Source organism: Andrographis paniculata, unplaced genomic scaffold, assembly GCF_009805555.1.
Source record: "Andrographis paniculata isolate CXL003 unplaced genomic scaffold, ASM980555v1 Contig15END, whole genome shotgun sequence".
Classification (NCBI taxonomy): Eukaryota; Viridiplantae; Streptophyta; class Magnoliopsida; order Lamiales; family Acanthaceae; genus Andrographis; species Andrographis paniculata.
This window is the reverse complement of record NW_026137435.1, coordinates 2,365,714-2,379,534: the sequence shown is the minus strand read 5'-3', so window position 1 is coordinate 2,379,534 and position 13,821 is coordinate 2,365,714. Positions and strand designations below refer to the sequence as shown.

Here is a 13,821-nt window from a genome sequence, read left to right as displayed (position 1 = left end):
TTCTGATCATGTGTATAGTAATCCACGGTTATACTCTACCTTTAAAAAAGTCTCACTCTTTACCTTCTGTTACATTAGCGAATGGCACTAAAGTGTCTACCCAAGCCATTGGTACAACTAATCTTTTACCACATTTATCTCTTGATTCTGTACTTTATATTCCTAATTGTCCTTTTAGCTTTATGTCTATTAGTAAATTAACTAAGTCTCTTAATTGTTCTGTTATATTTAATGGTGATTCTTTTACTATTCAGGATCGCAGTATGGGACAGACGATTGGTGCCGGATGTGAGTCGCATGGGCTTTATCACCTTACCATACCTTTCAGTCCAGTTTCTCCAGATTCTCTCATTACTGTTGCCACAGTTTCTTCAAAATTGCTTCATCAGCGGTTAGGTCATCCCAATTTGTCCAAACTTCGTCTACTTGTCCCGTGTCTGTCATAGTTGTTATCTTTGTCTTATGAGTCATGTGAGCTTGGGAAACAGTCTGTGTGTCCTTCCCTAAACGAGTCAATAATAGAGTGTCTGAGCCTTTTGCTTTAGTTCATTCAGATATTTGGGGGCCTTGTCGTACACCTTCTTCTATTGGGTTTCAATACTTTGTTATATTTATTGATGATTATTCACGATGTACTTGGCTCTATTTGATGAAACACCGGTCTGAGTTGTTATATATTTTTAAAACATTCTATGCATAAATAAAACCTCAATTCAACTTTTCTCTCAAAGTCTTGCACAGTGACAACGGTCGAGAATACCTGTCTACACCCTTCAGTGATTTTCTTTCATCTCATGGATTCATCCATCAATCTTCTTGTCCGTACACTCCTTAGAAAAATGGGGTGGCAGAAAGAAAGAATCATCTCATCGAGATTGCTCGTACACTTCTCTTACACCATCATGTCCCTTTGCGATTTTGAGCCAACGCAATCTTGATTGCTTCATGTCTTATCAATAGAATGCCTTCTTCTATTTTGCATGATTGTATTCCTTTTACCTGTATTCACCCGAATGAACCATTATATTCATTGCCTTTATGTTTGGTTGTACGTGTTTTGTTCATGACCATTTTCTTAGTCTAGATAAATTGTGTGCACGAGCTCTCCAATGCGTCTTTCTTGGGTATTCCAGGGTTCAAAAAGAGTATAGGTGTTACTCCCCATCTACCAGTCGTTACTACTTTAGTATTGATGTTACTTTATTCGAGTCCTCTCTATATTTTTCGTCCACACCTATTTATCTTTTGTCTCTCTCATCTGTCCTACCACTTTCGTCCCCTATGAGTGAAAATCCGACTTACCCGAATTCACCTGTATTGCCTTATACTGAACCTATCAAGGTCTACAATCGCTGCACAAGGCTCTCACAAGCTCTTCTTTCTGCTTCTGCACCTCCTGTGGCAGCTCTTACTCCAACGGCTGACTCACAGTCGGTACAAGCTGATGTTCTTGTTCCTGCGGTTCCACGTCGAGGTAATCGTTCTACACATAATCCTTATCCGGTTTACAACTTTCACAGTAATCATCGTTTGTCTCCTTCATATTGTGCTACAGCCTCTACCTTAGATTCTGTGTCACTTTCTTCTACAATAGGTGAGGCTTTGGCTCATCCAGGATGGCGTCAGACTATTGTGGACGAGATGAGTGCTTTGCAAGCTAATGAAACTTGGGATTTAGTTCCACTTCCTCCTGGACAATCTACAGTTGCATGCCGTTGGGTTTATGCTATCAAAGTCGGTCGTAATGGCTCTGTGGATTGTCTTAAGGCTAGACTTTTGGCTAAGGGGTTTACCTAGGTATTTGATCAAGACTATAATGAGACCTTTTCTCATGTTGCCAAAATGACATATGTTCGCTTGTTTTTGTCCATGGCGGCTACACGTGGGTAGATGTTGCACCAATTAGATATTAAAAATGCTTTATTACATGGCGAGCTTCACGAGAAGATTTATATGGAGCGACCTCCTAGGTTTGTTGCTCAGGCGGAGTCCACTCTTGTGTGTCGGCTTCGTAGATCTCTCTATGGCCTAAAACAATCACCTTGCGCTTGGTTTGGGCATTTCAGCCATGTCAAACAAGAATTTGGGATGGTACAAAGTGAGTCAGATCATACCGTTTTCTACAAACATGCATTGGAAGTGAAGTGCATATACTTGATTGTTTATGTAGATGATATCGTCATTACTGTAAATGATCTAGGTGGCATTGGCAAGTTGAAGCATCATCTACACAAATCATTTTCAAACAAAGGACTTGGGACCACTTAAATATTTTTATGGGCATTGAGGTGCTCAGTCCAGGAGAGGTATTGTATTGTCACAATGGAAGTATGTTCTGGACATATTAGCTGAGACATGCATAACTGATTGTAAGCCAGTGGATTCTCCGATGGATCCCAATTCAAAGCTTCTTTCAGGAAAGGGGGAGCCCCTAACTGAACCTGGACACTATAGAAGATTTGTTGGTAATCTTAATGACCTGACGATCACTACACCCGATATCTCGTTCACAGTTAGTGTTGTGAGTCAATTTCTTCAATCTTCATGTGACTCTCATTGGGATGCAGTTATCCGTATTCAGCAATATGTTAAAAGTTCACCGAATAAAGGGTTGTTGAGTACCAACCGTAGTCATACTAAAATTCTTGGCTATTCAGATTTTGATTGGGTAGGATTTCCAATTGATAGACGATCTACCTTTGGATATTCTATCTTTGTTGGAGGTAATCTCATATCATGGAAGAGTAAGAAACAAGATGTCATTGCTCGATCTAGCGCTGAAGCAGAGTATCGCGCCATGGCTCTAGCTACTTGCGAGCTCATGTGGATCAGACAAATACTCCATGAGCTAAAGTTTTTTTAACTTTAAAAAATGCAGGTGTTTTGTGATAATCAAGCTGCGCTCCACATTGCCTCTAATCCAGTGTTTCATGAGCGGACGAAACACATTGAAATTGATTGTCATTTTGTTCGGGAGAAGGTATTGTCGGGGTGTATAGTTACTCGTCATGTCTCATCCAGTAACCAACTTGCTGATGTCCTAACGAAGGCTCTTTGAGGATCTCAAACTGAGTTTATTTGTAACAAGCTTGGAACATATGATCTTTATGCTCCAGCTTGAGGTGGAGTGTTAGATAGTATTTTTTATATATATTTAGTGTAAAGTTGGGCTTATAGGTTAGCCCATTATTAGGATTGTGAGAGGCCCATATTCGTTGTATATATCTATATACTTTATTTTGTACAGTTTAGAAATTAGAATAATAAAATCATACGTGTTTTTTCAATTTTAATGTAGATTATTGACGAAAAGAATACTCCACTCATTGTAGGAAAATCTTTTCTCGCAACTGCACAAGCTAATATTGATAAGCAATGTTGCATCTGCATAATTGCATATATGACTTTGAGTTTGATTATTTGAATTAAATTATATCCCTGTTATAAATTGCAAGCTAATACGAAATTGATTTTAGAACAAAAAATCACGTTACAATTATGCTCAAATTGAAGAGATTTTTTAATTAAAGAAGTCATCTGATGAAACTTTCACGACTTGTGAGGATGATCATGAACCACATCGTGAATTTATTCTAGATAAGTTCACACTTGTGAGTGATGAAAAGAAGCCCAAAGTCAAGTGAAAGAATTTACCTGATCATCTAAAATATTCCTATATTAGAGTGGATGAATTCCTACCCGTTATCATATATAACTCTTTGTGAAGATTAGAACGGCCAGTTGCTCCATGCTCGCTATCTTAGAAAAATATAAAGAGGCTATCACATCGAAGATTGGCGATATCTAGGGAATCAATCTTACTATTTTCATGCATAATATTTACTTGGAAAAATAATGGTAAGCCTTTCCATCAGCCATAGTGAAGGCTGAAGAAAAATATGCAACAAGCTGCAAAGAAGATAACAAAACTTTTAATATATATATGATTTTTGTGATTTCTTATAGGAAATGGATCAGTCCAACCCAAATGGTACCCAAAGAGGGTGATATTTTTTTAATGAAGTGATTAATGAAAAAAATAAGGATGGCTAAGCTTGATGCTTGAACTTTAGTCCTGCTCTTTAACACCGGCAAATCAATCAATAAAGAGTAATGAATTTCAAGACCTATAAAAGTTATACCATATAACAAAATACAAAATAAAATTTTAGGAACATATTTAATGTAATAATAATAATAATAATAATAATAACTATAGCTAAATTGTTATTGCATTACATTCTTACTGAAATTCAGATTTAAGACAACACCAAATACTACACTAATTTGTTAGGGACAATCGTAAGAGAAATGGCCTTTTGCAGACTAAGTCCGAACCTCTCTTCCATGTCCACTTTCATAGTCCCTTCCTCCAATTTCCATTCATAGTCCTTCACAAAGCTCGCCAGCATTATGTGGACCATCCGATACGCTAAGGGCAGCCCTAGGCAGATCCGTCGCCCACCGCCAAATGGGGTCAGCTCAAAATGCTGCCCTCGAAAGTCGATATCCTTCTCCATAAACCGCTCTGGGATAAACTTGTCCGCATCCTGCCACACCTCCGTGTCTCTACCAATGGCCCATATATTGACCATGATCTGGGCGTTCTTTGGGATTATGTAGCCGTTGAGCTCGGTGTCCTCCATTGCTTTCCGCGGCAACAACAATGGCAGCGTCGGGTGGAGGCGGAAGGTTTCTTTGACGATGGATCGGAGGTAGGGTAGCTGGGAGATATCCGATTCTTGGATGAGCTGGTCGGGGCTTAGGACAGTCCTCAGCTCATGTCTGGCCTTCCGCAGCTTGTCGGGGTTTCGGATGAGCTCTGCCATCGCCCACTCCACCGTGCCGGAGGTTGTGTCGGAACCCGCCACGAACAGATTCTATGATATATATATAAATATATTGTAGTTAGAGAATAGTTGCATCTTCAGTGGCTTTACTATGATAGAGGGGATGTACTTGAAATGAGACGAAGGGTCTCGTTCAATTTGTTGTAGGTTTGGTTAGTGATTGGAAATTCGATTGAATAAAATTCTATATAGTTAATTGTTGACTTATAATTTAATATTCATTGCGTCAAAGCTTAACCTATTATTTTTACTATTTTCATTCATTCGATTTGAAAGTATCTATTTTATATTACAATAAAAAAAATTTAACTGAAACAACAAATAAACAAATCCAATATTTGTTCATATTTTCAAGATACTCTTTGGATCCGTTAAATTTAGCCTAAGGATATCTTAGGTTTGGCGGATAGAAAAACTATATATATTATCTAAGCCGATTTATAATTAATGACTCTATGGTATATATCAAGTTTTGAAATATTTATTAATACTAAGTTTTTAAATATCTCAATAAATATTTATTTCTCATAAAATGCTATATTAAATAGTTACTATCTACTATTTTTTACATTTTATGTTATTCCATAGCATGTAAACGCATCACTCAAAATTATTACTGTGAATTAATTAAGATTTAACCATGATGAATTACACAGATACCTACGGTAAGAAGAATGTTAAATTTACCAAGTAATTGAACTTACCAGAAGTAAATTTTTGACGTGGTGAAGAGTAAATCTAGAAGGATCCTCTCGGTTGAATTCGAGGAGGGTCTCCAGCATGTCATTCCAGACCGTCCGATCGTCTCCGCCGGACTTCATCTTCACCCTCCGATCAATGATCTCGTCGAACAGAGCAAAGCATTTTGCGACATATGCCTCGCTACTCCGAAAAATTCCCTGAGGATCGAACCCTCGCAGGATTGGGAAATAATCCGACAAATTAGGTTTTCCACCGAGCTCCATCATTGCACTCACCAGGTCCCGGAACTCGCTGGAGGAACTGGACCCCAGCTCCGCCGCGTCGGCGGAAAACAGCGACGTCCACATCAGGTTCAGCGACGTCGTAAAGGCGGCTTTCCCGACATCCACGGCCCGGCCCGACGCGCAGCACTCGTCCACGTGTCCGACCAGATTCTTCAGCTTTTCCATTCTCAGGCTCCGGCCGGCGTCCAGACACTGGGCAGAGAACATCTTATCCTTGCAGATCCTGCGGATCATCCGCCACTGGTCGCCGACGGGGAGCCAGACGACGGAGTAGCGGTGGTGGTCGAGGACCCGGGACGTGTCGGGGACGGACCGGTTGCAGAAGGCTAGGTCTTGCTTCTGGAGGACAGCCCTGGCGGCTTCCGGCGAGGATATCACGGCGGCGGTCCGGGTGCCGAGTTTTAGGAGCATGATGGGGCCGTGGACCCGGGCTAGCCGGGCCAGGGACTGGTGGGGCTTCCGGCCGAGTGAGAGAATGTTGCCGAGGATGGGAAGCGGGGTGGGTCCTGGCGGGAGCTTGAGTCCCGGACCTCGCCTGAGAGCACGGCGAAACCATAGCCCGGCGGCGGCAAGAGGGAGGATGACAAGTAGCGTGAAGATCAGGTCCATGAGTTTTCTCTAGTTTGTGTTGTGTGTGATGTGTATATATAGCAAATACCAAGGCAACAAGTAGCGTGAATGAAAATATTATATATTTGTTAATACTATTTTATATATATAAGAGGGAGGATGACAAGTAGCGTGAAGATCAGGTCCATGAGTTTTAACAAATATTGTATAAATTTAAACAAAGGTAACAAATATGATAAATATATTTTTAAAATCCAAAATAATAATTTACATTAATAAATTTCCAAAAATTGTGAATATTTTTAAAATAAAAAATGTAAAAATTATGCAAGTTTCCATAAAAAAATACTCTTTAAATATAAAAGTCATTTATTATTATAATTTTCCATAAAAAATAATAACTTTCCAAAAATTGCATAAAATATTTTTAACACCTAAAATCCCAAAATTATGTAATTTTTCATAAACAAAATGTTCTTTATATGATTTTCAATAAAAAAAAAATAATAATTTACATTTATTCTAAAAATTATTACTAATTTCTTTTTAATTCTAAGAAGTCTAAAAAATTCATGGTCTTCTAAATTAGTTTTTATCCAAAAAACATAATAAAAAGTTACTTTTTAATTATTATAATTTTCCATAAAAATAAAAAATTTTCAAAAATTGTGTAAAAAAATTTTAAAACCAAAAATCACAAAATCATGTGAGTTTCATAAATAAAATACTCTTTAGATATAAAAGTATTTAATCATTATAATTTTCCATAATAATTTACATTAAAAAAATTTCAAAATTTTTGTAAAATAATTTTTAAACAAAAAAACACAAACTTATGTAAGTTTCCATATAAAATACTCTTTAAACATAAAAGTCTTTAATTATTATAATTTTCCATAATAAATAATTACTAATTTTTTTTTTAATTATAAAAGTCCCAAAAATTTCATAGTATTCTAATTTGGTTTTATCCTCATAAAAAAATTAATTATTATAATTTTCCATAAAAATAATAATTTATATGTTTTTCTAAAAAAATAATTCATAACTTTCTTTTTAATTCTAAAAATTCCCAAAAAAATTATGATCTTCTAAATTGGTTTTATCTTTATAAAAAAATAATTTTTAATTATTATAATTTTCCATAAAAAATAATAATTTACATTAACAATTTTCTAAAAATTGTGTAAAATATTTTTAAAAGCTAAAATTCCAAAATTATCTAAGTTTCCATAAAAAATAATTTTTAGATATAAAAATCGTTAATTATTATAATTTTATATAAATAATAATAATTTACATTTATTCTAAAAACAATTACGAACTTCTTTTTTTAATTCTAAAAAGTCCCAAAATTTTCATGGTCTTCTAAACTCGTTTTATCTTCATAAAAATTAATTAATTTTTAATTATTACTATAATTTTTCATAAAAATATAATAATTTACATCCAAAAATTGTGTAAAATATTTTTAAAACAAAAAATCCCAAAATTATATAAGTTTCCATAAAAATACTCTTTAAATATAAAAGTCTTTATTTATTAAAATTTTCCATAATAATTTACATTAAAAATTTTCAAAAAATTGTGTTAAATATTTTTAAAACCAAAAATCCCAAAATTATGTAAGTTTTCATATAAAATATTCTTTAAATATAAAAGTCTTAATTATTATAATTTTCCATAATAAATAATTATTTACATTTATTCTAAAAAATAATTACTTTCTTTTTAATTCTAAAAAGTCCCAAAAATTCATAGTATTCTAAGTTTGTTTTATCCTATATATATATTAAAAAAAAACATTTTAATTATTACAGTTTTCCATAAATAATAATTTACATTTTTTCCAAAAAATAATTACTAACTTCTTTTTAATTCTAAAAAATCCCAAAAATTTCATTGTCTTCTAAATTGGTTTTATCCTTGTAAAGTAAAAATACTTTTAATTATTATAATATTCCATAAAAAATAATAATTTACATTGAAATCTTTCCAAATATTGCATAAGATACTTTTAAAATCAAAATTATCAAAATTATGTAAGTTTGCATAAAAATATTCTTTAAATATAAAAGTCTTTAATTATCATAATTTCACATAATAATTTACATTAACAATTTTCCAAAAATTGTGTAAAATGTTTTTAAAACAAAAAATTCCAAAATTATGTAAATTTTTATAAAAAATTACTCTTTAAATATAAAAGTCTTTAATTATTATATATAATTTTCCATAATCAATATTTAATTACATTTATTTCAATAATTAATTACTAACTTTCTTTTTAATTCTAAAATGTCCCAAAAATTTCATGTCTTCTAATTAATATAATTATGTTTTAAAAAATAAAAACTAATTTATATCAATGTCAATTCTTACTTAATTACTATAATTTTCCATAATTTTTGGAGTATAATATATTAAAATAAAATTTCAAATTACAATTTCATATAAAAATAGTGCAAATACAATTTTAAAGTGAAATATCCCAAAATTTAGTAAATTTTCAAAATTATATAAGTTTCAATTTAAAAAAGCCTTTAAATATATGTTCATTATTATACAATTTTCCACAAACAATAATAATTTACATTAATTATAAAAAATAATTTACTAACTTTCTAATTAAAAAAAAAAAACTTCAAAAAATTATGGATGTATGAATTGAGAATAATATTACTAATCTATTTATGACATAAATACATAAAAATAATAATAATAAACAACAACAACAAAAAACAAAATATTAGAAGTTGGTCACATCTTGAAGTTGGTGGCAAAGTGCTAAAAAAAAAATTGCATCAGAGATCTTCTAGTTTTACATTAATTTAAAAAAATAATTACTAATTTTTTTTTAATTTAAAAAAAAAAGAAAAAAAAAAGAAAAGACTTTATAAAATTGTGGGTGATAGAATTGAGAATGATATTATTCATCCACTTATGAAATAAATAAATATACAAAGTGTCAGAGGAATAATCATTAGAAGAATAATAATTTTCTGAAATTTTTTTATTTTAGACAAAGAAATTAAATTAAAATACATCGCAAGTATATATATATTCATGCTACTCTTTTATTTGATTATGTCTATATGTATCTCATCTGACAGTTGTCTGAAAAATTGACAGAGAAACTGCATCACAGATCTTCTAGATGAACAATTGAAGCAATAGGCTTTTTATATCCTCTAAAATATTTTTACACTATGTAAACCTCTTTAAATATAAATTATTTAATTATTTAATTTTCCATAATTAATTTGCATTAATTCTAAAAATGAATTATATATATATTTTTAATTTGTACATTTAACTTCATCCCGATATATCTGACATTCTTTTACTAGGGACACGATATTTTAAAAAAATAATAATCATGATTTTTTGTTTATAGTACAGAGAACTCCGTTAGTAATATAAAAAATATCTCTAAGGGTTTCATTTACCTTTTACGTTATTATAGTTAACATTAAAAATATTTTTATATTTGTATAATGTTTTGCATAAATATCATTATAATAGTATCATAAGACACTAACATAAGTATTTTTGTCATTTTCTCTTAATTTGTACTATGTTTTCATATTATAATTAATATTCAAATATCAATACGCAAAAAGTAAATAGAACTCTTAGAGTCGAACAGAGGTAATATTTTGTATTGAATTGTTGATTTTTTATAAATGAATGATAAATATATTATATTAATATGTGTATATTTATATTTTTTTAATAATACTTATAGGAAATTGTTTCATTAATATATGCTAAATAAATGTTGTAAATGTACAAATTAAAATAAATTAAATAATCAATTTTTTATTTTTTTTTTTAAGAAAAAAAACCACAAGCATATATATTAAAAGAAATATGCATATACCATTAGTTAGTTCATGGACATCTATTTATATTATAAAATATAAAAACAAACATTTAAAAGAGGTATTTAAGTTGGTGCGGTAGATGACCAATGTCTATAAAGTTATGTGTGATATAACATATTTTATTTTTACAAAGATAATTAAACTTAAATTATGTGTGATATAACATATTTTATTTTTACAAAGATAATTAAACTTAAAATCAAATATAAAAATTGGAAGTCAGATTCCACGGCGAATGTCCTTATTGGAATTCAAATATAAAAATAAAAGGAAATTACATAACACATACTATAAGTTACTGAGAGATTATGCTTCGACTTGACTTTTATGGTCATTTTATTCTGTTTATTCGCGCATTTTATTTCTAACATGCATGGGGCATTTGTAATCCAAATGAGATCTTGTAGTTTAAAATTCTCGAAAGAAGAATATTGATTATATGAGTTGTTAGGATAGCCCGAAGAAACTAAGAACACAACCTTTGTAGGATAGCTCGGCTTTGCGTGGCTTGCCGGTCGGGGTATCACAATCATAATATCCCATCAACTAAAAAGTATCGAGAGATGAATAGAACAAGCCAAAACCAAATGCACCTTTATTAAATGGAAGTATTCTCTTTCCTGCCATCTAATGCACTTTGCTAGGAACTTCTATATAACAGCTTACAATTTCACTGAAAATAAAATGTTGGTCTAGTGCAACTCAAATACCTTAAACTTCCAACAAAATTTTTTGAATACGGTAGAGTCTACATATTCTTTATCCTCCTTAGTTTTAGACAATTTTACTCCACACTCCATGGATGTGCTTACTAGTTTTCTTTCAAGCATAGGGAAAAGATAACAAAGAAAAATAGCAATTTCTCTTAAAATAAATTTTGCATTAATCTTACATTCCTTAGAGATATAAAAAAAAAAAAGAATTTTATGTCATCAAAATAAAATGAATGTCCACATATCTATTTATATACACTTGTCAAAGAATTTTTGGGGCTAAGAAATTCAACAAATTAACAATCTTTCGCGTTTGCTCTGCAAAAACATTGCCACCTTCATTGTGGTCTACATTAGTTTGTTGAGTTGTATTTATAGTTCATGTGGTTGAATTTTCTTAATTTTGACAAGTCCATATCAAAATATGCATAAATGTTTTTTATATATACATTTTCTTCACCAAGTAAATTGAATCGATCTCCTGTCACCACCATATATATATATATATATATAGAGTAACGACATGGAGATGGCCTACACATTTTATAACTTAAAAAATTCAGCATTTGTTTGTGCTTATATTGATAATTAATTATTTTATCACTAATAAATATTTAATCATATCATGTTATTGCATCGTTACATAAGCATCAAAACCTAATCCATCCTTTTTTTTTTACCCAAACACGTTGACTTTTTATTAACATCTCATTTGTTTTTTCATGGTTTGAAAGTAAATGTGTTGACTTTTTAATTAAATACTCTCTCCGTCGGTATTTTAGAAAGTGTGTAATTAGTAGATAATAAAATAATTATTCTATAATATAAATAATTATAAATTAAGATTAAGATAACTAATTAATTTAATTAAAATTAAAAAATTTAAAATGAGATTAAAGTGTGTAATTATTTTCTAAAAAATGAAAATGACATGGTATGTGGAACGGACAGAAACGGCAACGTGAACATGATATCTAGGACGGAGGGAGTAATATTTTAATATTATATATTTTTTTTAAAACAATACAAAATGAATAATATTTATTTTAATTTCAAATCAAATAAAAACTCACCCGTCACCGCCAACTACCATCACTTTACCCCCACTGTTGGTAGGGTCTTTTATACTAAGAATTTTTTTACTACCAAAAAAAAAATAAATTAAATTAAATATTAATTTTTTATATTATATTAAAAAATAATTTTATATTTAAAATACATTAATATCTATCCATATAGTGTTACAACATAATAATATAAATAAAGAGAGATGAAATATGCAATTTTATTGTTACGTATTTCTGCAACAAATAGCTATACTATTAAAAATATTATATTTTTATTTTTTTCATTGTAAACTTCCTCGACAAGAATACGTTTTGAAAAATTAAATAATAGAAAATTTTGTTGAACACGTTCATAACAAATTTAGGGGTGGCGAAGGGATCAGGCCGGATCGGGGTCAGGTTCGGATCAGCTTAAATGAGTTACAAAACACTTGATCTGAACCTGACTCATTTAATTAAACTGCAACTTTAACATGATCTTTTATTAATCGGGTCAACTTAAATCTGACTCATATAAACGTTTAATCTAAAATTTTTAAATTTTAATTTAAAATTACATACTAACAAAATTTTCAAATGCATAATATATACATATTAAAGCAAAAAATTATTTATTAATATTATGAAACCGATATTAAATAATTGAATTAACAAACACTACATAATAGTACACAACACAATCCTTTATTTTTTATTGTTTATTTTTATAAAATTGGTCATAAATATTGAATTGTATTGATAAAATTTAAAACATATATTTAAATTTAAAATAATATTAATTAAACATATTAGACGAGTTATTTTCAGGTCGAAAATGTAGATCTTAACCTGACCCATTTAATTAAATGGGTTAAACGGGTATGACCAAATTATTAATTTGATCAAAAATCTCAACCCAAACCCAACTATTTCATGTCAATTTCGGGTCAAATTATCAGGTCGAGTTAATTTTTGCCATCGCTAACGACAATTTAAGATTACATAAAAATATGCTTTTTTATTAATTATTAAATTATTATAGTACACAAGATCTGGAATTAATGAGTGCGTTTAAGAGAATTTTGGAAAATAGTTTTAAACATATTTTATTTAAAAAAAATTTGATAATTTTTATTAATATTAATTTTTTTAAAAAAAATAGTATTTAACTTCAAAATTTTGATAATTTTTATTAATATTAATATTAATTGATAATTAATTTATATTATCATAATTTTTTTTTTTAAACTTCAAAATTTTAAAAATTTCTATCTAACAACTTAACCATGAAAAAGAGTTGACAATCGAATGGTTGTATATAGCGTATGTAGCGTGTAGAAAGTAGGGTTTGTATTTTTTATTTAAGCAGCTGATTCATGGTAATAATAATAATAAAATAAAGAATTTAAGTGAGATCCGTTTTAAACAAATTATTTTTTTAAAACATCAAATCTAACCGTTTACATTTTATCTTTTAGAAAAATATCATATTAAATTGATTGTTGTAGTGTGTGATTGGGATAAAAACAATTGCATTTTTTTTTTCTTGTTTTGATTTGAATTTGTAATTTTTAGTTATGATTTAAATAATATTCTAATGTAATATTTATAAAAAAAAAAAAACTAATATCTATTTCTTTTATTTGAGAATCATGAAAAATAAATAGTAATAATTTTATTAATCTAAAACAATAAACAAACAAACCCATTTTGTTCATCATATTTTTCTTTGGCATGCATAACCTACTGATTCGGTCAAATCAACATTG

At 29.9% G+C, this 13,821-nt stretch overlaps 1 protein-coding gene across 1 annotated transcript; it reads right to left on the bottom strand.

The window, feature by feature from the left end:
- Positions 1–4,277: 4,277 nt before the first annotated feature.
- On the bottom strand, positions 4,278–6,472 carry LOC127260639 (cytochrome P450 76T24-like). The gene is made up of 2 exons (XM_051288478.1): positions 5,555–6,472; positions 4,278–4,880 (listed from the first exon to the last, which is right to left on the bottom strand). The coding sequence occupies exons 1-2, from the start codon at positions 6,443–6,445 to the stop codon at positions 4,278–4,280; spliced, it is 1,494 nt and encodes a 497-aa protein (XP_051144435.1). The 5' UTR covers positions 6,446–6,472.
- Positions 6,473–13,821: the final 7,349 nt, after the last annotated feature.